The sequence below is a fragment of the Bubalus bubalis genome, chromosome 3, assembly GCF_019923935.1.
Source record: "Bubalus bubalis isolate 160015118507 breed Murrah chromosome 3, NDDB_SH_1, whole genome shotgun sequence".
In the NCBI taxonomy this organism is placed as follows: Eukaryota; Metazoa; Chordata; class Mammalia; order Artiodactyla; family Bovidae; genus Bubalus; species Bubalus bubalis.
The window spans coordinates 9,817,014-9,842,863 of NC_059159.1; the positions used below are offsets into that span (position 1 = coordinate 9,817,014).

General features: G+C 52.5%; 2 protein-coding genes across 2 annotated transcripts in view; both read right to left on the reverse strand.

The window, feature by feature from the left end:
• The window catches only part of TIMP2 (TIMP metallopeptidase inhibitor 2), a 51,784-nt gene that overhangs the window by 16,344 nt on the left and 9,590 nt on the right, over positions 1-25,850 (reverse strand). The window lies entirely within an intron of this gene.
• CEP295NL (CEP295 N-terminal like) lies at positions 10,637-22,046 on the reverse strand. Its single transcript, XM_025279621.3, has 3 exons — positions 19,779-22,046; positions 18,688-18,830; positions 10,637-12,530 (listed from the first exon to the last, which is right to left on the reverse strand). Exon 3 carries the CDS (start codon positions 12,355-12,357, stop codon positions 10,681-10,683), a length of 1,677 nt encoding a protein of 558 aa, XP_025135406.3. The 5' UTR covers positions 12,358-12,530; positions 18,688-18,830; positions 19,779-22,046; the 3' UTR covers positions 10,637-10,680.

Consider the following 25,850-nt stretch of genomic DNA (forward strand, 5'->3'; position numbering starts at 1 on the left):
ACAGGTGAGGTGGTTTGTCTCGGTTCCTCTTACAGCCTGCCTAGTCTATGCCTTATCGCCACACTGCACGGAAGTTTTTCTGCGCATCAGCAAACATCAGATCAGTCTGTCCCAAGTTTGCTCTTCCACAGTGTCATCCTCAGTGCACGCTATCAAACGAACCAGGAACATCCAAAGGAGATCATGGGTCTAGAAGAAGCAAGGCTGAACTGTGGTATGGTGTACCCAATCCTGCGTGCTTTTTGAAGCTGCTTGGTACTATTGTTCAGAGGCCCAGCACTCTGCACAATGCTTACCGCACCACAGGTGTTCAATAAACACTCTGCTGACCATCAGAAAACAAGCAAGAAGTCAAAACTACCATGAGGTAACACTGCTCATCAGTCAGAAGGGCCATCGTTAAAAAATCTACAAATAACAAATGCTGAAGAGGGAGCCCTCTACCCTGCTGGTGGGAATGTAAGCTGGTGCAGCCCCTATGAAAAACAGGATGGAGTTCCTCAAAGAACTAAAACTTAGAGTTGCCCTATGATCAAGCAATTTTATTCCTGGGCATATATCTAGATAAAACTGAAATTCAAAAAGATACACAGACTCCCCCTCACTTTCAAAGCAGCACTATTTACAGTAGCCAAGACACAGAGACCACCCGAATGTCCCCTGACAGATGAATGGATGGGTAACATTTCATCCATGTTACTCAACCATAAAAAAGAATAAAATAATATCATTCGCGGCAACATGGATCGACCTAGAGATTATCACACTAAGTGAAGCAAGTCAGAAAAAGACCAATGCCATATGATATCACTTACATGTGGCATCCAAAAAAAAGACACAAATGAACAATATCTATGAAACACAGACAGACAGAGAGAGCAGAACTCTGGCTGTCCACGGGGAGGGGTGTGGGGGGAGGGAGGAATTGGGAATTTGAAATTAGCAGATGTAAACTACTATATGCAGGATGGATAAACAGCAAGGTCCTACTATACAGCACAGGGAATAATATTCAATATTTGGTGATAAATCATTAATGGAAAAGGATATGAAAAAGAATGTATATAATATAACCAAATCACTTTGCTGTATAGCAGAAATTAACAGCACTTAAATCAACTACACTGAAACCAATTTTTTTTTAAAAAAGGAAAATAAGCAAAAAGTACTCCCAAATAGCCAAGAGACCCCATTCCATTGCACACAATAAGGTCCATGCATTTTTCTCTCGTAAAAGCTCCTAAAGCTCTCGGGCAGTCTGGGTCCTTATTTGAAAGCGGGCAGCACCAGGAGTCCATCCTGCCGTAGCCCCTCCCTGCGACACAGCCTCAGGGAAGCTCCTTGACCCTGCTGGGACGCAGTTACTCATTTCTGAAACAGAGAAACACCACCACCGCCAGTATGGGCACACCCTCAGGGTGAGGGAGGGGAGGAACAGCTGGGCCTAAGAGATGCCTGGCACATAATGCTTGTGCAGCTCAGCGCAAACACAGCCAAGGAACCCACCCTGGGCATCGCGGACGCCAGATCTGGGTCTGGTAACAGCTTCCTGGAGGACCTGCTCTGGGGCTACAGACCACACGCTCATCTTCAAAAAATTGTCAGAAAAGAAGAGAGTTAAGCCTTTAACGTTCACTGGCCCGAGCTCCCAGCAGGGAGGTCGGGGGTGGGGTGGGGAGGATCTCTGATTGGGCTTGTCACCACAGAACAGGAGTTCAGATTCTTCAGGGTCTGTGAACTGAGTCTCAATGTTTTACAGAATGAAAGAGAAAGAGAAGGAAAGAAAGTGAGAAGAAAGAGAAAAAAGAGCTCAGTTCAATGGAAAACCTTCCCCAAAGCATCAACATCCTCCAACCACGAAGTAGAGAGGCTGGGCACACTCCTGTCCACCTGGGTGCGAAGTGCCATCTGGGCTCAGCACCCTCTGCAGGGGGTGGGGGTAGGGAGACACACATAAGAATTGGCAAAGGAACTGATTACAACCAGAGGATCCCATGGGCAAGCTACAGATAGCAGACCCAAACAGATGTCTAGGCCCCACATGAGAGGGAGGGCGAGATGGCATCTCGGTGGACCCCAGCCAGCTCAGCCACGGACATCCTGACCTTCAGCTTTCGGCCCCCAGCACGAGCCCGAGTGGGGACTGTCTTCCCTGCCAAGCTCAGAGTTGGGCTACCTTTTAAGTACAAACCCGGAGAGCAGGGGCCCCATTCTGTTGTCCAAAGGGAGAAAGGTGCAAGGTAGGGGAAAGTCTTCAGTAAGAAAGCCTGCCTTCAAGAAGATCCAACCCAGGCAAGACAGATGGATGATGGGCTGGAAAACAGAGGAGCACCATCTCTACCTGCCAATGGCAGACAGAGGAAGACACAAGGAGAACGTTCCAGAAACACGTTTCCTGCACCCAGCACGATGGCATCACCCTGAGCTCTGGACTGGAGCCGCTCCAAGTGAGGTACGGGCCTCTCTGACACCCAGGCCCAAAGGACAGGGCTGGGGAGTAGCGAAGAGACCCGAAGAATCTGGGAAGAAATTAAAATCGAGGCATGGACTCCTGTTTACCAAACACCTGCTGCGTGCTAAGCCCAATGTCTGACCCTGGGGCTTGGGATCAGGTTATGTCCTGTCCACCCCCACGAGCAGACAGCTCTGCCCCACCGCCCCGCCCCTCAAGAACCAAAGGCAGCAGCAGGAGGGAGGGTCTTTACAAAGATCCCTGTTCTGACTGCTTTGCACCCCAAAATGATGGTCTCTCCCCAGGCCGCTCAGATTTCTGTTTCTTTCCCTTCGGCTGTGAACACAACATCTGGGTTTGAGATCAAGGGTGATTTGCTGGCTGATGAATTCACCGCCAGATGTTGGCTACTGGAATGCACAATCGTGGACTTAATTCAAAGCACACGCGACCGCAGAGCGCCCGGCCCCACCCCTGGGCTGTGGACACCACACGACGTCACTTCCCCCACTAGGAGCCTGCAAAAACAATCCTTAGTCCGCCCAGCCAGATTTGGGATGGAAAAGAACGGAGTGGATGGAAAGTCAAGGTTGCGGACGACCATCCAAGGAACACAGGCGACGTTCAGACTTTGAGAGATGACGACAGCCCAGGCAAAACCAACGGAGGCCAGACTGTGCCACTGCCCTGGGTGGGGAGCCGGGCAGGGGACAGGGAGAGGACGGGCAGGAAATCTTGGGTGTCCCCAGCACATGGTGTGGCCCGAAGAACAGCACACTTGACCAGCCCATGTTGATTCAAGTCTCTCCCACTGACATGAGTCCTCCAGTGTCTGCGGACCTTATCGGGGAAGCAATGGAGGCTAAGAACAAGCCAAGGACATAGTCTGTGGGGAAGCCAGACCCCCCCAAGGAGAACTGCCTTTCTGAAATTCATTTATTTCACACTGAAATAAACTGAATTATCTTGTCTTGCCACGGGCCCAAATGCTCTCTGGAGGCACCCCATATGCTACGTATATATCCTATAGGACCTTTCCCAGTGGGGCCACTCTGCCAACATGGGCTCCCGACCCCAGAGCACGGTCAGCCCCTGGATGTTAGGACTCTGACTTGTAAATGTTCACGGCCTTGCCCCAACATACTCTACATCCCTGAATCCCGAGCGCCCAGTGCCAGCCCTTGCACAGCTTCCAGCTTAAAAAAAAAGTCACGGGTCTGCCTGGAAGAGTTGTGGGCATCTCCAGGATTCGGAAAAACATCCATCTAAATACAAGGTCAAAATCCGGCCTGAACCATCTGAACCTTACGTGTGTACTGACTCAAACTGACAAGGGTGGTTCAGCGTCTACAGAAGCCACCAGTCCTCTCCCAGGCCAGCGCACCTACCGCAGCCTCTGCTTGGACCTGGGAGGGGTGCCCAGGGAGATGGCATTAACCAGGACCCCACTGCCCTGCTCTTCAATCTTGCTCACAGTCACATGGAAAATGCCCAGTGGTCCCCCTGGTGAGGGACACATGACCTGAGAGTCATCTACTGCAGGGGAGGGGTCAGGGGACTTTGGCCAGCACATCAGCCAAAGACCCTACTGGCCCCAGTCAAGGGTGGGTGGGGGGCCGCTCTGCTGCTGTGCCTGGAATGGGAGCCCTGGTTTGCAAACAGGAGGGTCGCCTGGTCCATCTGCTTGTCTCTGGGAAGAATTACACACCAACCATTTCAGAACAGTTCAGATAGAAACAATTTTGCTCCAGACAGGACCTTGTTCAGTTGCCAAGTCATGTCTGACTCTTTGCAACCCCGTGAACTGCAGCACGCTGGGCTTCCCTGTCCTTTACGACCTCCCTGAGTTTGCTCGGACTCATGTCCATTGAGTCGCGATGCCATTCAACCATCTCATCCTCTGTTGCCCCCTTTTCCTCCTGCCCTCAATCCTTCCCATCATTAGGGTCTTTTCCAATGAGTCAACTCTTAGCATCAGGTGGTCAAGGTATTGGAGCGTCAGCATCAGTCCTTCCTAGCCCCCACTTATTTCAGGCTGGGCTCCAGACCCCTACTCTCCAGCTGTGCTCTGCTCCACTGGGGTACTTGGGAGGGGGGTGGAGGATTCCACACTTTTGTCTACACTCACTGGAGAATGGGCACCTCGAGTGTAGACATCTACACCCTCAAATCACAGAGCCACCGAAGTCTTTGCTTAATCCCTGCAGCGACATCCTGGGGCTGCCACTTTAGCTGAGGGTTTCCTGTCCCTTTTGGGTGAACACAGTGACACTGTAGGCTGGTCGACCTGGCTGAGGCCCCTTAACCTTTGATTGATGAACGTGTTCCAAGTCTCAGGGGGATGTGAACGGGGGCACCTCCATCCCAGCTGCCACTAACCTTTGAGGCTAGAGTCAGGAGAGCGAGGGGCACCCTCTTCTTGCATCTACCACCCCAGACACATAGTCGGCTGCTCTGCTCTCTGAAGCTGTAATGGAATGATTATATTTTTTCAGATCTGTGGCCTGGTATTACTGAAAGAGTTCTAACTGCTTGCATGTAACTAAATCATCTCAGGGGGCCATGGGGTGTGTGGTAAAGACACTGTGAGCCTTGGCAATGGGGCTGCATCTGCTTGTTTAGTGGGGGCAGGGGAGACAAACTTCTCTGGCTGGAGTAGCAGTGGGGGGAGGGTAGATGGTGACTTAAGAGACAGGGTCGTGCTCACAGGGACTGCAGACCGCTCTGATGCCCCACGTTTCAGGGCCACGCCCCTCCCTACTAAACAGCACGTGGAAACAGGGTGTGGCTGCGGGTCCTGGGAGATGTCACAGGAATGCATGACGTCAGCGCTGGCCTGGTGCCTGGAAATCCCTGGGAGCACCCAGCCCCACCTCCCCTCCAGCCTCATTGTGCACCCAGCCCTCACCTTCCCAGCTGTCCCTTGGTGGACACAGCCCTGGGAGCTCTCCCTGGGTACTCAGCTCTGCCTTCCCTGGCCTCAAGGCCAGGCCCCTTTCAGTCTGGCTGGAGGAGACCTCGAAGTTCGCTGCTTTCAGGGAAATGAAGTAATCAGAAACAGCCTGGGATGCTGCAGGCAACTGAGGGTTTCGTCTGTCCCTGCAGCAGCTGTGAGAGACCGGACCCTCCCCCCACCACCAGGTCCCCCAAAGCTCCCCAGACCTCCCCAACTCCAGGAGCCAACAGATGTCCAGGGCGGAGCAGGGCTGGGCTCTCTAGGGTGAGGACAAGACTTGGCCAGCATGACTCAGGCCAAGGTCAAAAACTCCTGGAATGATAACTGCTCAGCGCAGATGTGTTTATTCGGGAATCAAGGGTGGGGCAGGGACGGTGCAGACAGACAACAGGAAATAGCACCACAGCCCCAGCCCTGGTCCACGCTGCTTGAGAGCCTGCTACCTGAGGATCTGCCAGGCCCGCCCTTGTTGCTCAAGATTCTAGCACACACACGTGAGCGGCTGTCCACTGGATGCCCCGTCTCCATGGAGACCAGCTCGCCCATCTCCATTTTCTGTCCGTTTGCTTTGGCTCCCCTGGGGAGCAGGAGAGAAGCAACTCTAGGAGAGGCTTGCCATGCAGACACACGCTGCAGGCCTCACTGCCCCACTTCAAGCTGCCCTCCTGACCGCCCCCCCTCCAGGACTCGGATAGGACCGCAACTCAAGCCCCACCACCCTTCCTCCTTTCTTGCTGTCGGCCCAGCGGGATCTCACGCCAGAGGCCTTGATCACGGTCTCTGAAGCCTTGGGCTCGGGGCCCTTCCCATTCACGTGCTGCTGAATCACTTGAAAAAAATGCATCCCGCTCCTGGGAGGATTTGCTGAGAACAGTGCGGCTTTGTGGAGGGAACTGCTGCTCTGCACTTTCTCCGCCAAGACCCTGAGGAGGAGCCAAGCTCAGCCCTGCAAACCCAAGCCTGGAGCCTGGAGCGGGGGCAGGAGCAGGACTGGGCGGGGCAGGGGGCAGCGGGAGGCTGGGAGAGAAGCTGGGAGGACTCCCGGCTACCCCGCCTTGCCTTCATCCCTCCCCGCCCAAAGGCTGAGGAAGGGGCCTGATGGACAGCAGAGAAGCAAGGGGCAGCAGACAAAGGTCCCATCCTCACTGGTGGGCCGGGACCTTGGGCAGGTCTCACTTTAGGGTGTGAACACACACAGAGTGCCGGGCCGGTGGCTCAGGCCCCATCCGCGTGGACGCTGCAGCAGCAGCGGCCCTGGCGTGGGATGCTGAAGCACGTGGTCTGTGGGCTGACCCCGACACACCGCACTGCTCAGGAGCCAGGGGCAGGGATGGGAAGGCGGGAATCCCAGGACCACACCCCCAGCTGTCAGTGTGGAGGGATTCTGGGCGAGTGGGCTGGGAGGTCATGCGCCCACTCCTCAGCTAGTCCTCGTGAGCTTAGCTCACCAGCCCCTTGGAGTGGGTGGTGTGTGGGGTGCAATCCACCCCCCCACCCCACCTCGTCTCCAGGCCGGGATGAGGGTAGGCTACACTCTGCCATCGACTCTCCATCCTGTTACAGAGCAAATAGCGTGGAAGCAAGGAGTGGCCGCACCTTATGGCCTCCTTCTGCTCACCGGAAGAGGCACCCCTGCCCCACGCCTTAATTTTAAAAACCTATTTTCCCGTCATTTTACATTTCTGAGTTTCTGGATGTTCTTGTGCACGCTGCAACCCAGCACCTGGCCGGATGGGGGAGGGGACAGGCACAAGGACCCCCCAGGGCAGCACCCACGGAATGTGGGGACACATCCAAAACCAAGGGTGCCCCCCTGGCCCCACCAGGGCAGGACCTGTCCCGCCATCTCGGCTGAACTGCTGTCCCTTGTCCCGCTTCTTGTCCGTCACTGCCGGCCCACACGTGCCCGTGGAGAGTGGACCCTGTGACAGGTACCACCTGTGCTGCCTGCCCCGTGCAGATTGCTTGGGCAAACGGGCGGGGGGGACGGGGCTGTCCACCAGCCCATTGGCCATGGAGGCCTTCCCCAGGGGCCACCATCTGGCTGCAAGGACGTGACCTGATGACCCAGAGTGAAACAGGAACAAGGAAGCTGCCCCAAGTGTGGGGATGGAAGCACACAACCAGGGGAACGTTCTAGAAGATGCAATTTCAGAGAGGAAGAGCCCATGGGGAAGGAGGGAGGACCCCCTAGGAGGAGCCACCGTGTCGGGGTCCTCACTGCTCTCTGGAAGGACTGGGTGGAAACCGTCCTGGGGGCGCTGCCCCAGGGTCCTTGGTACCTGCGTCCAGTCGCATCAAAGTGACCGACAAGGAGTGAAGGCGGTGTCTTTGCAGACGCCACAGTGGGCCCCTGGGACACCACTGAGATCAAAGTGACCGGTGACGCCTCTGCTGGGAACCACTGGAGGGTCACCTGTTTGGGAGGAGGTGGTCCTGGAGGGCTGTTCTGTTGCTCACATTGCTGGTCCGGGCAAGAGGGTGCTCCAGACCACCCTGCTTCGGTCTTCTGCAGGTCAGGTGGAGAAGGGCAAGGTGTCTCATACAGCTGCTGGGGGACAGTGTGGGAGGGACCGTCCAGGCAGAGATGAGTCACCCTCCACCATGTCTCGCTGCCCTGCCCCGACACCTACTTTTAGCTCAAGTGTGGCCAAGAGGGGACGACTCCTCACCTAGAACACACGCGGCGCAAACACGACCTTTGTAAGTGGAAACAAAAATAACGCACTCAAAGGCAGGCTTGCCGCTTCATCAGACTGTGGCTTTCAGGCCGAGTCAGGAGAACACCATTACTCAGTGTTTGGGTCCCATCGTGGCCACGGCTTTAAACCCGGTGACCCCAGGGCGCCCCCTCCACCTTCAGACCGAGGCAATCCCATGGCGACAGACGGAGTTCTGGCTGAGCACCTGCTGAAGGCCTGTGCCCCTCCCTGCGGGGAATCCTCATTTGGCCCGGGAGTGACAAAGGTCTCCCAGCCCCAGGACTTTTGTTTTTATTCACGTTGGACTCAGACCACACTGAGCGGCTCTGCAGCCCTGACCCATGACTTTGCAGAAGCAGATGAGAGAAATGGGGCTGGGATCAAACATTTTCTCTACCTCAAATGGGAAAGCCACAGACAACAGAGACCCACATGATGGAGACATGAGATGGTGGGAGGATCCTCATTCAAAACTATTGATTTTGAAACAAAACCAAAAAAAAAAAAACCAAAACCACCAAACACCTTGTTGGATGCCATTACTGCTCTATACAAATGGGCAAGTTCAGGGGCTGGGGGCTGGATGCTCAGAGACGCGCATCCGGTCACTCACCCCGCCTCTCTGAGTATTCTTCCACCGCCATCTAAGTCACTGTGGTCACTTGTTACCTGTATCCTCCACTAGAATGTAATGTTTCCATGTGTGTGTTGTTCACTGTTCACCTCCAGGCTTGTGAGGCAGTGTCTGCCAGTCAATATTTGCACAGGAAAAATGGCACAAGGTCAGGCCAACATTTTCCAGAGGCAAAAAAAGAGGTGAAAATGGGAAGGAAAGGAGGAAGGAGACCTTTCCCACACCTCCGTCCCAGCTGGGGTGGCCACACATCCCCAAAGCACTGTCTGATGCCAGGCCTTTTGACCCCCGTGCATTAGGGATGTTATTCTCATTTTGGGAACTGGCCCAAAACAAGCAGCGATGGGAAGGAGGCTCAGAGGGTCCCATGATAACGTGACGCAGCAGCAAACTTGACACCTGCCTGTGAGATGGACGAACTCACTACGCTGGGTCCAAAAAAGCTTCCAAGAGACCACAGGTGCTATAACATCCTTTTTATAGGGGTCAAGCATAAGTAAAGCTGAACAATATAGGGTGTGTACTGGTGTGTGAAGTGGGGACAACTCCCAAGTTCTGCGGATACACAATACAGCTAAGGAGGAACAGCATACAGAAAAGGGAAGGGGCACACAGATAAAGCTGGTTTTCGGCAAGTATTTCAGATCTCAGATTTGAATGGTGGGCTCACAGGTGATGATTATACCGTCTACATGTGGGCAGGCAGGGGTCCCAACAGACCCTGCCTTCACTCCCTGTCGGTCACTACAGCTAGGCTATGGTGCAAAACATACGTAAGATTAAAAAGGCCATTGATGGCCCAGTGATGCCCACATACCATGACTGAAGAGGGGCTCCTACTCAGGACAGCTGAGGTTCCTGGAAGGGAAGGGAGGGAGGCCCATCTCCTTGATATGCTAAGCCCAGGGGTCAGCTAATGCTGGCTTGAGGGCCAAAGCCTGCCTACCCCTTATTTTTGTAAATCAAGTCTTATTGGAACTCGGTCACACCCATTCATTTAGTCTATGGCTGCCTTCCAGGCATTGAGTAGTTGCCACAGAGACCATATGGCCAGAGAAGCTTAGAATGCTACTCTCAGCTCCTTGCAGAAAAGGTTTGTCCACTCCATTCCAATCCCTAAGTATGCAACTGGTAGATAAAGCCCCACCCAGTATAGGGTCTCTGTGGCTACTGAGGCTTCTGGGTCAGGGGTAAAGCTGGGAAAAAGGCAACGATCAGACACCCTATTCCCCGCCGCCCCCATCCCCCACCACTGCCAGCCCCAAAGGAGTCTGTAGGGCTGTGTCACTGAGAAGCATTTCCCCTTTCTTTTCTTCTCTTTCCTCTTTCTTCTCTTGCTCCCACCCCCTTCTGTCCCTCCCTCCCACTTTCTAATATTAAATTTACAAGAATGTTACCAAGTGATGTCCTATGAAATGACGTTGCTTTGAAAAGACTGAAAGATTTTTGTTAGACCTCTCCGTGAACGTCTCAGCCACTGGCTAAGCAACCAATGATGTATCTTTTGAAATTGCGCCCGTCTGACCTTGGATGCCCCTCAAAGTCCTGTGTTTATTCGACTAAAACATCTGAAGCGCTTAAATGTACCTGGCACTTCCATCTGCGCTCGCGGTTCATGAAAACAGCCTCAGCTCCAGGACACACCTCTGGGCTAACGCTGGCCAGACCCACATACCGCGCCCTACACGGGTTCTTATTTTCGTGCTAAGGATTCTTTCCGAATAGGACTTAGTTTTTAAAGGCAAGATGGGGAGTAAGTAGGATTTCTGCAGAGGAACTCGCGCCAAAAGCACAGAAGGATGACTGATGGCCCATTTTAAAGAGGCTACGGGTTTCTGAGCAGATGACGCAAATACAATCGCACAGACTTGGGTACCAGTTCTGGCAGAACGCCCAGTTATCAGTGATGTATTTACCATGGGTGGGACTCTCACTTTTAACATATTTTCTGAAACTCCAGCAAGCGTTTCCTGGCTTCTTTAAGAAACTGCTTGTGCAACTTGTTTTGCTCTAGAATCTGCTGTTGAATGTCACGGATCATCTGACTGTGCCTGTCATCGTCGATGATGGCAGCCGAGGGGGAAGTGGGGCTGCGGTCATACCCGCCTTCCTTCTCCGGGTCTGGAGGGGAGTCAGGCTTTGGATGAACCCGACGAGCTTGCCTCTGTTCCCTCCTGCCGTCTTTCAGCTCCGTCTGGAGGTCGGCCTCCAAACTCACCTTGTGGTGTTCGATTTGCTCGAGCAGGTCCAGCTGCTTTAGTCTTCTTTGCTCCACCTGCATTTTCTGCTTCTGCATTGCCGCCATCAAGCCAACCCTGTCTGCCTGTTCTTGCGGGTGAAGCTGAAGGGAGCCCTGCACCAGCGCATCCAGTTGGGGCGGCTCCCATCCGGATCTGGGGCTGCAGAAGAGCCAGTGCTTTTCATCCAGAGAGGTTCCTGCCTCGGGACACCCAAGTATACTGTCGCTCTTAACCACGCCCTTGGCCATCCTATGGTATTTCTGGTTCTCGAGCTTGCTTAGAAACTTTTGCAAGCTGGCTCTGGACGGCGTCAGGTGGGCTTCCATCCCCACTGGATTCGTGGGCTCCCCGGCGGACACCACATGAATCTCTGCGTCTCCTTCCGCCTTCTCTCTCTGGCTCTCCCTTCTCCGTGCTTGCGTCTCCTCCTTGAAGTCCTGGTCTTCCCCAGGGCTCTGCTCCACCCCGGGCTTGAGATCCAGCTGCGAGGTCAGGTGTTTTTTCAGCTTCCTGTTGGTATCAAACAACTCTTCGAAGGCAAATTCCAGCTCTCTCTGCCACTTGCTCTTGTTCCCAAGCTTCGCGGGCGGCGAGGCCCCCCTTCTGAGGGTCAAGCCGACTGGACACAGCTGTTCCAGGTGGTCGGTTTTGCCTTCGGGGCTCTGATCCAGACAGTTGTTTTTCGGGCCTTGACGACGAGCTGGCCGCTTCCCCAGCTGCCTCCTGCCCTCCCGGGCTGCGTCACTCTCCTGTTCCTCCAGGTGCTTGATCCCCTCCGTGGCAGCCAAGAGCTTCTTCACATCTGTCCCGTGACGGCAGCCCCCGCCGGTCTTCGTGGAAGGCGCTCGTTTTCCTTTACTCCTCTCCGGGGGGTTCAAGGAAGGGGGACATGGGCCCGTGGCTCTGGAGGCCCTCTGCCTCTCTCGGTCCACTGCTCTCCTCCGGGACGTGGCGCACCAGGGTTGCCGCCGGGCCAGCTCCTCCCTGCGTCCCTTCTCTTCCCGCGCGGCCACTCTGTGCTTCCCCTTGGCCCTGGGCAACCTGGCTGCTCCTCGCTGGGCCGAGCCCTCTGAGTCGGGTTCATGGTCCTCGGCCCGTTCGCCCCCCGAGCCCAACAGATGCGCTAAGTACAGCCGCCCCAGGCCTCGAATTTGCTGGTCCAGGGCCTCTGGCCACTCTGCCTTCAGCTCCTCGACCAAGCGCTGGAGCAGCTGGGTCTTCCGCTGCTGGGGGTCCTTCTGTCTTCTCTGCGGGGCCAAGGCTCCCTTCTCTCGGACCTGGAGCAATCTGTCCGAAAGGTTCTGCCTCGAGAACCAGGCTTCCTTGTCGGGACTGGGGCTCAGTCCAGCAGCTCTCTCCGAGCTTCTTCGCATGTCAGGGACTTGTACAGACACAGCTTTGGAGAGAAGGTGGTAGGAACCCAGAGAGCGGAGGTTCAAGGGCACCAGGGGCCGAGAGGCCACAGGTGCCAGGGCTGTTTTGGGTCAAGCCCACCCGGAAGGAAGATGCACAGCGCTGCCCTGAGTGTTCCAAGGAAAGCGAGACCCTGGAGACAAGGCAAAGGGGGGACTCTGAGTGTGGCGGGCTGGGGGTGCCTAGGGGAGGTGACCCGTCCCTTCAGACTGTCCTCCAGACCCCCTCCCGCAAGGGCCCGTTCTCAGCTCCCGATTTCTGTCTCACAAGCCTCCACACAAGACCTGTAGGGCAGCTATTCTCAGCGGAGGGTGGTTTTGCTTCCGAGGGGCACGTGTGGCCATTTCTGAGACAGTTTTGGTTGCCACACCTGGAGGAGGGGGCAGTGCTAGAGGCATCGAGCGGGTGGATGCAGGGTTGCTATGAAACAGCCCGTGATGCACAGGATGGCGGCCCTGCGACTAGCAGGGACCTGGCCCTCGATGTCCACAGTGCTGAGGTTAAGACCCCACCTTAGGAGACGAGTTAGGGCTCGGGTCGGGGGTGTGTGTGCAAATGCCTGGCCCTCTGGAGGGAGCTACTTATAAATGAAAGGAGGAAGGAGTGTAGGAGGAACACACCCCGGTGAGAAAGGTGTGTGCGTGTGCGCGCGTGGGTGGGGGGAGGTGCGCAGATGACTGCAGATTGAATGTTTGTACTAAAATTCAGTGCAAACAGAGGTTAAGCTGGTGGTATCTCTTTTTTCACATCTCTTTGGCATCAGGCAGGGACACGTGCTCCACCAGACCTTCCTAAAGAAGGACCTGCATTTATACCAGAAAAAAAGAGTATGGAGCCTGTGGCCACTCACAGCTGGTGTCCAAAACCGCCATTATTTGCGGGCTACATGAGCCGCCTCCTGGACACTGCAGTTTGAACGGAGCCCGCTTCACCTGTGTAGGATTCCCTTCCCTTCTTTCATCTTAGGGTATGAGGGGTGGAGTCAGGCTGAGCAAATTTTAGCTCAAAAGTAATGGTGGTCCCCAGAAATCCCACTGCATCAATTGGAACAACTAATGTGAACTTTGCGGGCTGCCCTCCACTCGTCTGTTTTCCAGTAATCCTAGAGGTAAGGAGTTATCGAGGGTGCAAGGGTGAATGAACCTGTGCACCCCTGGTTCACAGGTGGGGAAACTGAGGCAGGGAGCAACTGAGAAACTTGACCCAGATCACACAGCTGGCAAGTGGCAGCTGCTGCTCAGGTAGACATCTCGTCTTTGACCAATGGTCACATAGCCACCAGCTTTTGGTAACTGTGATCATGCAGTTAGACATGTGGAAACCTGGTTAATACCATATTCTACCAGTCTGCCAACCCCCATGATGAGCAAGAGGAGAGAGAAAGAGAAAGCTAGGGCGTTAAACACAATGGTTGAGATTTTCAACCAAAGTGACACGGGTATCCACATACAAAAAAGATTAGACCCTATCTTACCATATACAAAATTGTATATCATATACAAAAATGAATGCAAATGGATCCTAGACCTTAACGTAAAGTCTAAAGCTACAATTAGAAGAAAGCAGAAGTGTAATTTCATGACCTCAGACTGGGCACACATTCTTAGATACAACTCCAAGAGCACAAACAATATAAGAAATTGATAAGTTTGGCATCATCAGTATTAAAAACCTTTGCACTTCAAAAGACATTGTTAATAGGTATAAACACAAGACACGGACTGGAAGGAAATACCTGCAAATCACACACCCAACAAAAGACCTGAATCAGTTGGTATAAACTACTCGTACAACCCAGTAAGAAGACAACAAACAATCCATTTAAAAATGGGCAAAAGGCTGAAATATACACATCACCAAAGAAGATTTATGTATGGCTGATAAAGCCCATAACAAGATGTTCAACATCAACCCTCATCAGGGAAATGCAAAATGAAGATACCACTTCACACCCACTAGGATGGCTACAATGAAAGAGACAGGCAATGACAAATGTTGGCGAGGGCGTGGGGACATTGGAACCCTCACAGACTTCTGGTTCCTGGTGGGGATGCAAAATGCTGCAGCTGTTCTGAAAGAGTTTCGCAGTTTTATACAAAGGTAAATGTATGGAACTTTCCTGGTGGTCCAGTGGTTAAGAATCTGCCTGCCAATGCAGGCGACACTGGTTTGATCCCTGGTCCAGGAAGATTCCACATGCCTCGGGGTAAACTAAGCCCATGTGCCACAACTGAGAAGCCCCTGCAGTAAGAAGTCCAAGTACTGCAACTGGAGGGGAGCCCCTGCTCGCTGCAACTAGAGAAAGCCCATGCCAAGCAATGAAGACCCAGTGCAGCCGTAAGTAAAAGGTAAAAGTAGATCTACCTAAGTACACGCCCAAGGAAAAGGAAATCATGTCCCTACACCAAGAAAGGGAAGCGCAGAAACTGAGTAACTGTCCCAGCTCACAGGGATGAGCTGGGTTTGAATCTGAGTCCCAAACATCAGAGACAGCTTTTCCTACCCTTAGGAATGGCCACAGGCTTCCCTGGTGGCTCAGATGGCAAAGAATCCGCCTGCAATGAAGGAGCCCTGGGTTTGATCCCTGGGTTGGGAAGATCCGCTGGAGGAGGGCATGGTAACCCACTCTAGTATTCTTGTCTGGAGAATCTCCATGGACAGAGGAGCCTGTCCGGCTACAGTCCATGGGGCTGCAAAGAGTCAGACATGACCGAGTAACTGAGCACAGCACAGAAATGCCCATAGGGGTGTCCAAACAGATGAGGAGAGAGACAGAGCTGTGAAGGTTTCTTTGTCCATCTTGGAAGACAGCTGGAGAGAACAGCGTAAACTGCACTGCTAACAGGTGACAATCAGCATAACCTGGACGAGTGTCTCCCACTCTTGAGGCCCCCACCCACTCAATCACCCCGTTACAGCCCAAGCCAGGCCGGCTGGGGCAGGCGCCCCAGTGCAGTCCAGTTGATTTTCCTAGACACATGCAAATGGGTGAAAACCTATAACATCTGGATGGTGACCTTGGGGAAAAAGCCCAGAAATTAGTCAGCTCCCTTGTTCAGGAACTGAAAACCCTGGAGCAACTGGCAGATGCACCTGGGCCCTCTGCCCACGTCCCCAGCTCCCTGGGGCCCTCACCTCCAAGCCCTGCCCTGCTCGCTGACCAGACCAGAATGCTCTGGGCATCCAGTTCTCCCTTGGGTCTTCTGCTCCTGCTCCCCCAGAGGGCGATGGGCTGGGCTGTGACTACCACCCTCAACCCTCAGGAAGCCACAGCCCCGTCCCTACAGAAGGCCTGCTCAGCACGGCCGCCGTGAGGAACACTGGGCCCATTCTCCTCTCACCCTCTGCTGTCCCTGGTGCACAGAGCCAGCCCTCGGTGGTCACCTGGGCAGCGGCTTAGATGACTCTTCAGCCAAGACAGACCCCCTCCCAGGCCACCGGGAAGCGCCCAGGCCCACAGCAGCCCTCCTGCCTTCTGACCCCTCAATGGAGCCTCCAAGGCAACCCCACTCCAACGAGGAGGAACAGTGACCACGAAGGAGGCGGTGAGGCTCTGATGCCAGGCGGGCTGGATTGAAGGGTCTCACCTGAGCCTCCTAACCAGGCTTTTGTCACCTCCCCCATCTCCACCTCGCCCCGCACCTCCACATCACCCCTGCCCTCCTCCCCGGCACTGTGGTTACAGCCACTGTTCTGACTCAGCCAGCTGTGTCCCTTCAGCATCTGCAACCGACTCCCTGGTCCGCAGAGCAAGTCTCCAAGCAGAACGCGAGGCCACCTGTATCACGGTCACCTGAGCTACTGGCTAAAATGCAGATTCTGGGGCCCTGCCTCAGACTGATGATCCCACCCCAGCCTCAGTGGGAAGGGGGCCCAGGAATGTGCTCGGTTAACCATCTCATCAGAGTCCGTTGGTCGATCCCTGATCTGCAGGCTTGAGAACATTCTGGCAGTTCATGATCTTGCCCCCTTCTCCCCAGCCGGCCAGGCTCCGAGCCATCCCAAATGTCCCCCATGCAGGTCGAGCGCCTACGCTGTGCTCAATCCCATCCTTCTTGCTCAAACAGAACCCCTCCTCATCCCACCCACCCACCTTTCCCAGACCTGGTCTGGTTCCTCCTCCCTGACAAGGTGGCCCCTGATTTCCGCAGCAACGAGAAAAATGCTCCGGCTTTTCTCCCAAGGCCCACAGGCTCAATGCCCAGGTGACATGGTTTAGCACATTTTCTTTGAAACATTTAAAAATAGAAATAAAAGGGCGCCCAATTAGTGGCATGGCCAGAGAGAACCTTTCCATGTAATTAAAGCTCTTTCACACGTAAAGTTAAACATTTCTCTGTCTCCTGAATGTACAGAAGAGATATAACTTGACCTTTTTAGAACTCTGGATTACCTTTAGGACTACAATATAGAAAATCCCTCAAGAGCTTTGAGGATATATAGGACCCCCCAAAAAACATTTCTGAATATTCTGAATATTCACTGGAAGGACTGTTACTGAAGCTGAAGCTCCAATACTTTGGTCACCTGATGCAAAGAACTGACTCACTGGAAAAGACCCAGATGCCGGGCAAGATTGAAAGCGAAAGGAGAAAGAGGCAACAGAGTATGAGATGGTTAGATAACATCACTGACTCAATGGACATGAATTTGAGCAAACTTGGGGAGATAGTGGAGGACAGAGGAGCCTGGCAGGCTGCAGTCCATGGGGTTGGACACTACTTGGGAACTGAACAACATCAAAAACCATACATATACAACACAATTCCTCTGAACGAAATGACCCCAGAATATAATTTAAGTCGCCTTTTCACAGCTTCCTCCATAGTTGTAACTTTCTGGGAGGTCTGATGGCGTCTTAGCCCCCTTTTCTCATACAGCTTCTAAACTGCTCTGGACTGACTGGGACTCACACAAAGAAGTGTCTTAAAACTGTGTCTAAAGCCAGAAGAGTGAACAGAGTCTGGGGCTCTGATGGGCTTTCCATGAGTCAAGCGCACGAGCGTCTGAGTCCAAGTCCATTGTCGCCGAATGTGACATCCCCAGCACACAATAACCCACAAGGAGATGGAAAACCAGCCATGCTGCTGGAATGCAAGGCTTCAGCTCAGATTTCTCACAGGTTTGAACACCTGGTCAGATCTAACAAGGCCCAGTGTCCTGGGAACCCATTGACAACCCACACGTGGGTCTCCATGTCCAACCCTGCATGTGCCAAGTGGGAGACCATAGTTCCTAAAGAAGCAAAGCAGGAAACGAGAGGGTCTGAGCCAGCTGTGAGCTCAGAGTCGGCAGAGACCTGTGGCCACCAAAACAGCCAACGTGATCTTTACCTGTTCTGCTACAAGTGCCAAAAACAAGCAGGACAATGATCCAGCCCAGCCCCGTGAAACAGGTACTTGGAAGAATATCCATGCCATTCCCACCCCACAGGATGTGTGAGGATCCAAACAAAATAGTCTGGAAGTTTCAAAATCAAAATATAATAACTGAAATGTTTAGGAATTCACCTAGTAGAAAATATACAGCAGGGTTTCCCTGGTGGCTCAATGGTGGAGAATCTGCCTGCCAACGCAGGAGACACAGGTTCAATCCCTGGTCTGGGAGGGTCCCACATGCTGCAGAGCAACTGGGCCCATGCGCCACAACTGCTGAGCCTGTGCTCTAGAGCCCAGGAACCTCTACTGAGCCCACGTGCTGCAACTGCTGAAGCCCAAATACCTAGAGCCTGTGCTCCGCAACAAGAAAGCCACTGCAAAGAGAAATCCACGCACCGAGAAGCCTGTGCACTGCGGCTAGAGAAAAGCCCTCAGCAACGAAGACCCAGAACAGCCTAAATAAATAAATAAAACAATATATAAAAAATATATGTATACTAAATAAGAATGACACATTTACTAGATAAGGAGAAAACCTGAGTAAGGGAGAGGCTGCCTCTTCCCAGATAGGGTTCAGAAAGACAGAGAATGGTTACGGATGAGGATGGCCTCAAAGTTCAGGAGAATGAAAAAAATAGACAAAAACAGGTCATAGGAAGGAAAGCCCTATGGAACCAAGAATGCTTGGAGGGATGCTTGCAGGTGGTAGAAAAGTCTAGAACAGTATACTCTGGTGGTTCAGAGTATCGAGCAGTTGTGTGACCTAGGGCATGTTTCTTAACCCTAGGCGCCTCAGTGTGTTCGCCTGTAAGATGGGGATGATAACAGCAACATCCATCTGGGCAGATGCTCATCACTATCAGAAACACCCACAAGCTTGGCAAGCTGTTTAGAAAAGAGGGTGGTACTTACTGTGCGTGTCTCCAGATGCCTGGACCAGACCACTGAGAACACATTACAGGGAGGCAGAAATTGGCCCAGGTGGAAAGCAGCACTTTCTACAGGGCTGTCTTGAAATCATTGGGCTGACTTGATAGGTGGTGAGACACCCATCACTGGAAACATTCAAGTCAAGCCGGGATAAAACAAACATCAGAAACATTTTTAAAACTCCATTCCTCTGAGTTCTAGCCTCTAAAAGCACACTTTGTGACACCCCAGGTGCTGCCCAGAGTTTCCGCTTTTTGCTCACTTCCCTGCCCATTTCTGTTTTTGCTCACTTCCCAACTCTCCCTCAGTTAAGTGGTGGTTCCTAAAGCCGGCTGGGTGTTAGGCCAGCTGTATCAGAATCACCTGGCAAGGAGGTGATCGTGGACAGAGACCATGACTATGAGTCCTGGCCAGGCCCCACCACAGGTTTCTCCTGGCATGCTGTTTGTAAACCTGTATGTTTAACCATCTCCCTGATGCACATTCAGGACCAGGACAGTTCTAGAAAGCTGAGATGGCCAGGCAGCCAACCTCATAGGAGAACAAGCCTCGGTCATTGTGTCTGTTACCTTCCCAACCAGCTTCATTAAGACAGTCATAAGGCATAGACTCTTCCAAAATTACGGGAGACACGAGGCTGGCTGCGTGGGGGGTTGCTTATGGCTGATCCAGCTAAATGTCACTTGATAACGTCAATCGCTTTCCCTCCGACCTTATGACTGTGGCTACCCCGCCTACGTCAGGGTCCCCAACACCAACAACTGTTCTCGTTGTATAATGACCTATCCCCGCCCCCGACAAACCACCACATTCACTCCCAATCCTGTCCCACTAGCTTCCACTGTCCATCCTCCCCAGTCGAACTGTAGATGCAGAGCCCCGTGGTGCAAGGACTTTCAGTTAGCCTCTGGACATGCGGCCTGGACATCCTTATCGGCCCACTTCCTAGGGCCCCCTTCAGAGCCTCACCAAACCACTGGCCACAGAGAACACCGCCCCCACAATGGATAAGGTGCCGGACCCAAGAACCTCGGCCCTGGGTGGCCTGCATAGGGTTTCCAGGGCCCACTGACCAAAGTTGGCTGGAATCGCAGCTCCCCACCTTCGCCAGCAGCCCAGCACCCACCCTAGCTGGTGAACTCTGGCAGCCGCTGCCACGGAAACAACAGAGCTGCTGTGCTGTGACATCAGAGCAGGGGTGAAGTCAGGGATAGTGACGGGCCAGCCAGAGGGCGAGCATGTGTCAGCACACCGGTTCTGGGTCCACTGATCACAGAAGATTTGGCTTAAACAGCTGGGGCGATGAGCAGCATGCGTGCACGCTAAGTCACTTTAGTTGTGTCTGACTCGTTTTGCAACCCTATATGGAATGTAGCCTGCCAGGCTCCTCTGTCCATGGGATTCTCCAGGCAAGAATACTGGAGAGGGTTGCCACTTCCTTCTCCAGGGGATCGTCCCAAACTAGGGATTGAACCCATGTCTATTATGTCTACCTGCACTGGCAGGAGGGTTTTTTGCTAACAGCGCCACCTGGGAAGTGCCCAGTAACGGGCAGAGGGATGGCAATGAGCAGAGGGATGGCAGAGGGGCACCATGAAGATGCCTGTTGAGAGCGCGCTTGCGTGCTTTCGATGTTTAAAGACGGCCTGGCAGGGAGAAAACCCTTCCCGTTCCAGCTTGGCAGCACGGTCACAGTGGTCCTCGTCAGGGCGCCTCTCTTCTGAGCTGTGGCACCTCAGGGTCAGCTCCCTGACGACGCTGGCCACCCCTCCTTCCACAGGGACGGCGTCTGGTCCCACTCAGGTTGGGGGCGTTTGCCCCTCCAGGGTCCACTGCTGAGCCGAGCTGACTGGAGGTGGGGGGAGGGAATGCTGGCCTGGGGCCCCCACTGAGCACCCAAATTAAGAAATCATACAAGCCTGACCTCGGCTAGGACTAAGGGCACTCGCCACAAATATGACAATTGAGAAATTTAGTTTGGAGGACGTGATATTGGTCCCGAGATGTTAAAGCAACCGATCACAGGGTTTGGTTTCTTGACAAAGTCAATAGCAGGAACTTGGAATCTTGGAGGCAGAGCGGATCCAAGGACGAAACTCTTTTGTGTGGGGCTGGAAGGGCTCTGGAGAGGTCATCTGGTCCCTGACCCGGCACGTGGTGGGAGCCCCCCCACCACCCACTCTCTGGGCCCCTCTTCCAGGCCCCCTAGATACAAAATCTTATGTCTATTTCTCCTTCCCCAGAGCATACTCAGCCCCCAGTCTCTTAGCCTCTTCTCAGCAAGGTCATCGACACTGACCTTCAGCATGGGACAAGTTTGGAGTGGGGTCAGGGGGACCAAAACCTACAGCCTGTGGGGCCTTTGATGGCATTCCAGAATGTCCCAGCACAGCCACCGCTGCCACCTCTTCCAGATGATCCTCATTGAAGGCATTTCTCCCAAGCCCAGGCTCTCCCGACACCAGCTTAGTGATTCCGAGAACATGGTTCCCATCCTCTGCATGATCCTGCTCTGCTCAGCGGGCCCTTCTTCATGGGGCCCATCGCTGAACATGGACCAAACCAGCTTTAAAAGTCTGGGCCCCATCCCACTGTTGCCCACAATCAGACCCATCCTTCAGCAAACTCTTTTAAAAACAACACATGTCATTCAAGTTCAACACAGAAAAATTAGAAAACCATATTTCAGAAGCAAGTCTAATTCCTTCTCCTTTATCTGAACATTTTACAATTCAGTAAGAAGTCCTTGAGGAGGACTCCAGAGTTTAAGACTCCATGCTTCTACTGCAGGGGGCGCAAGTTCTATCCCCGGTAGGGAACTAAGATCCCACATGCTGCTCAGCTTGGCCAAAAAAAAAAAAAAAATCTGCAACCTTTGGTCCTGCAGAGCATCTGCGGCTATGATGTATCTAACACTGAGATAAACAAGATGGAGGCGAGCACCCTTGTGATGAGATGCTACCACACATCCTTTATTATTTTCTGCAGAAAAATTTCTAGATTTAGAGTTGCTTGACCAAAGGGGAGACTTCTTTTCTCCCTTTCTTTTTCTTATAGTTGACTTACAATATTGTGCTAGTTTCTGGTGTACAGAAAAGTGATTAAACTATACATATGTTTTTTCATTATGATTTATTACAGAATGTTGACTATATCCCTGGGCTCTACAATAGGACTTTGCTTTACATTTAGTGGTTTATATAATATATCCTTCCACCCACTTTCCCCTTTGGCATCCATGTTTGCATTCTACGTCTGTGAGTCTGTTTCTGCTTTGTAAATAAGTTCATTTGTATCATATTTTAGACTTCACATATAAATGACATCCTCTGATATTTGTCTTTCTCTTTTTGACTTACTTCACTTAGTACGATAATCTCTAGGTCCATCTGTGTTGCTGCACATGGCATTATTGCATTCTTTCTTATGGCTGAGTAGTATCCCATTGTATAAACAAACCACATCTTTATCCATTCATCTGTTGGACATTTAGGTTGCTTTCATGTCCTGACTATTGCAAATAGTGCCACTCTGAACACTGGGGTGCATGTATCTTTACAAACCAGCTTTCTCCAGATACAAGCCCAGGAATGAGATTGCTGGATCATATGGGAACTCCACTTTTAGGTTTCTAAGGAACCTCGACAGTGTTGTCCATAGCGGTTGTACCAATTTACATTCAAGGGGAGACTTATTTTTAAAGTTGTAGACCGGCGTTGTCAAAATGTCCTTCAAACTTCTGAACTGCTCAGGTTAAGATAAAACACACCCACCTAGAGTCAGCCCTTCCAAGGACAACACACTTCTTGGCCACGTGGAACACAGCAATGGAAAGGCCGTAGCTGTGACGTCCAACCTGTTTCCAGAGACTTGAGCCAGGTTCTGGCTCATTAGATTCCTGGCACCGTGTCGACCACGAGACCTTGGGTGAGTCATCGACTGTTCCCCATCCAGACAGGGGAGGACACCTGCCTGACCTACCACCTTCCTCCTGAGTCCTTGTCAACAGGAAGAGACAAAGTCCTTTTGCACCAAAAAAGGGACTTCTGATTGGAGACTATTTGCCGGTCGTTCCTCCCTGCTTTCCAGAATTGGCGCATAAGTAATAAACACCTCCTCAAATGTGTTCCTTTGTTTCCTAGTGTCAGTCCCCCAGGCGTGTCTGATTCTTTGCGGCCCCATGGACTGTAGCCCGCCAGGCTCCTCTGTCCATGGGATTCTCCAGGCAACAATACTGGAGGGGGGAGCCCATTTCCTTCTCCAGATCTTTCCAACTCAGGGATCAAACCCAGGTCTCCTGCACTGCAAGCAGATTCTCTACCATCTGAGCCACCAGGGAAGCCCCCTCCTGGAGCCAATGGGCCCGAGAGGCCAAGACGTCACAACAGAGAATCAGAGACCAGCCATGCTCATCACTTCTCTGCTCCAATGCCTCTCTTCCCGAGATACCTGGTTTCTGTCTGGGCAGAGCCTAGCGGGGCCATTTCTCCCAGGGGCTTCTGAGGGTTGAAGGGTAAATGCTGGAGGGGCTGTGGAGAAAAGCCCCCAGGAGAGAACTGTGTTTGCCCTCAAAGCCGTCCTGTCACAGGGTCAACAGTCCTTCTGAAAAGGGACGCTTCTCTGGGAGTGGAAAAATCCACACGGACCTGAAGTCCATGAGTGACCCCCAGTCTTTTCTCCTAGATACATGGAACACTGTCTAATATTTATTTATATTTATTTATTTGGCTGCGCTGGGTCTCAGTTGCAGCATTCAAACTCTTGGTTGTGATATGCGGGGATCTAGTTCCCTGACCAGGGACTGAACCCTGGTCCCTGCCCTGGGAGACTCCATGTTCCTTGGTGGTCCAGTGGCCACCAAGGAAGTCCCTGGAGCGCTGCTAACAACCTCCTGGACTCCAGCGCCTGGGGCACTCACTTCATTGTGTGTGTGCAAACTCTCTAGACTTGGGGCCCTGTAGGATCATGCCTACGCATCTCCATGTCTAATGCATTCCTGGCATCCTCCCCTCCCGGTCCTTGTTCTTCACTACCTCACATGTCACGTGACCCATGTGAGGTCACAGTGGTCTGGGGCGTGTCAACCAACTCTGCACAGTGAATTCTCAACTACCCTCATATCACATGCCTGCACTAAAAACCCATCCAGGGGCCCTGAATTCTTGATCTGGACCAAAGGAAGGGCAGCAGAAGTGAGCTGAGCCGAAGAGAAAAACCAGGCTGAGTTTCTCACGTTGTAAGAACAGTCAATCCTAAAGGAAATCAACCCTGAATATTCATTGGAAGGACTGATGCTGAAGCTCCAATACTTTGGCCACCTGATGCGAAGAGCCGACTCATTAGAAAAGACCCTGATGATGTTGGGAAAAGTTGAAGACAGGAGGAGAAGGGGACCACAGAGGATGAGATGGTTGGATGGCATGACCAACTCAATGGACATGGGTTTGAGCAAGCTCCGGGAGATGGTGAAGGACAGGGAAGCCTGGCGTGCTGCAGTCCATGGGGTCACAAAGAGTCAGACACGACTGAGCGACTGAACGACAAGGAAGAGCCAAAAAAAAAACCAGAGGGGGCAGGAACGTCAGAGGAGGTTTATTTCTTTTTTTATGCACATGACTTTCTTCTCGAGGAGCTCTGGGGACAGAGGCCCACAAGGTTTCACAGAAACATGATCCAGGATCTCAGAAATCTAGATGGAGTGGGCGGGGTTGACATTTATTGAGTCCCTCCCATGCTTTCGCACACTTTACTCATTCATCAGAAATTCACTCACCATCTGCTGTGGCCCAGCCCTGAGGAGTTTCTTTTTTCAAAAAATATTTTTTAAATTTATCTGGCTGTGCTAGGTCTTAGTCTCGACATGTGAACTCAGTTGCAGCATGTGGGATCTAGTTCCCTGACCAGGGACTGAACCTGGGCCCCCTGCATTGGGAGCACACAGTCTTAGCCACTGGACCACCAGGGAAGTCCCCGAGACATTTAATTCTGCTTTTACAGAAGAAACTGAGGCTCACAGAGGCACAGAGTCAGGACTCAGAACCAGCTCTAGTAGGCTCCAAAGACCCAGGCCTTTCCTCTGATATTTTTTACTTCATCTTTTTTTCTCTAAAATGTCAGTCCACTTCCCCATCCTGTCCTTGGTTAAGAATCAGCTGTTGAAGTCCCTCCTAACTAGAGCCTTTGACTGTCATCAGTCAGTCAAAGCAAAGCCTGATGCAGAGCCTGAGTGCTGAGCCAAGTCATGAAGATGACCTGACCCTACAGGGTCTCCAGGAAGCTCAACCAAGACCTCCAGACCACAGATGAGAAAGGGCCAAGTGAAGACTCATCCCAATCCAGGCTCTGTCCCCGGGAACTCTCCACCCTAGAACGTCTCACAGCAGAAGGGTTATGGCCTTGAAACTCATCTCTCCCTCTCTCGGGCTCACAGGTTCAAGATTCACTGCATCTTCAGGGTCAGTTCAGAGAATGATACCCCAAGGCATCAATCTTTCTGGAAAGCAAGGAGCAGGCCACCAGGTGAGAGGTAAGTCGGCCCCAGGAAGTTCACACCCAGGGGTGAGGGAAAGTTTTCATAAAGGGCAAGATGGTAATTCATGTAGCTCTGTTGTAACCACTCAAGGCTGCCATTTTTCCAGCCGGTAAGCAGCTGCAGACTTTGTATTAGGAATGGGTGTGGGTGCATTCCAGTAAAACCGTATTTACCGTAATAGGGGATCAGAGGTGTGGGGGGGGTAGTGGGGGTACTGTTTGCCAAGCCCTGAAAGGCTACATTCTATGCGTCCTGTTGCAGGGCATGGCCTTGCTGCGGCAGCACCAGGTGGAAACATACTACCTGAGTCTCATCGGAAATATCAGACTGAACCCAGCACAGGGGTCCTTGGGATGCTGTAAAATCAGATAGTGGTGAAGCTGCACAGCTCTGTGACTGCACTAAAAAAACCACTGAATTGCACTTTATTTAATTTATAATTTAATTAATTAACTTATAAAGGAGAACTGAAATTTATTTATTTTGGCCATGTTGCACGGCATACCAGGATCTTAGTTCCCCTGACCAGGGATCGAACCCCTGTGCCGCCCTACGGTGCAAATGCAGAGTCTTAACCATGGGAACGTCAGGGAAGTCCCTCCCTGAATTGCCC

Coding starts and splice junctions, on each gene's coding strand:
- CEP295NL (XM_025279621.3), bottom strand. CDS start 12,357: ATGCGAAGAAGCTCGGAGAGAGCTGCTGGACTGAGCCCCAGTCCCGAC.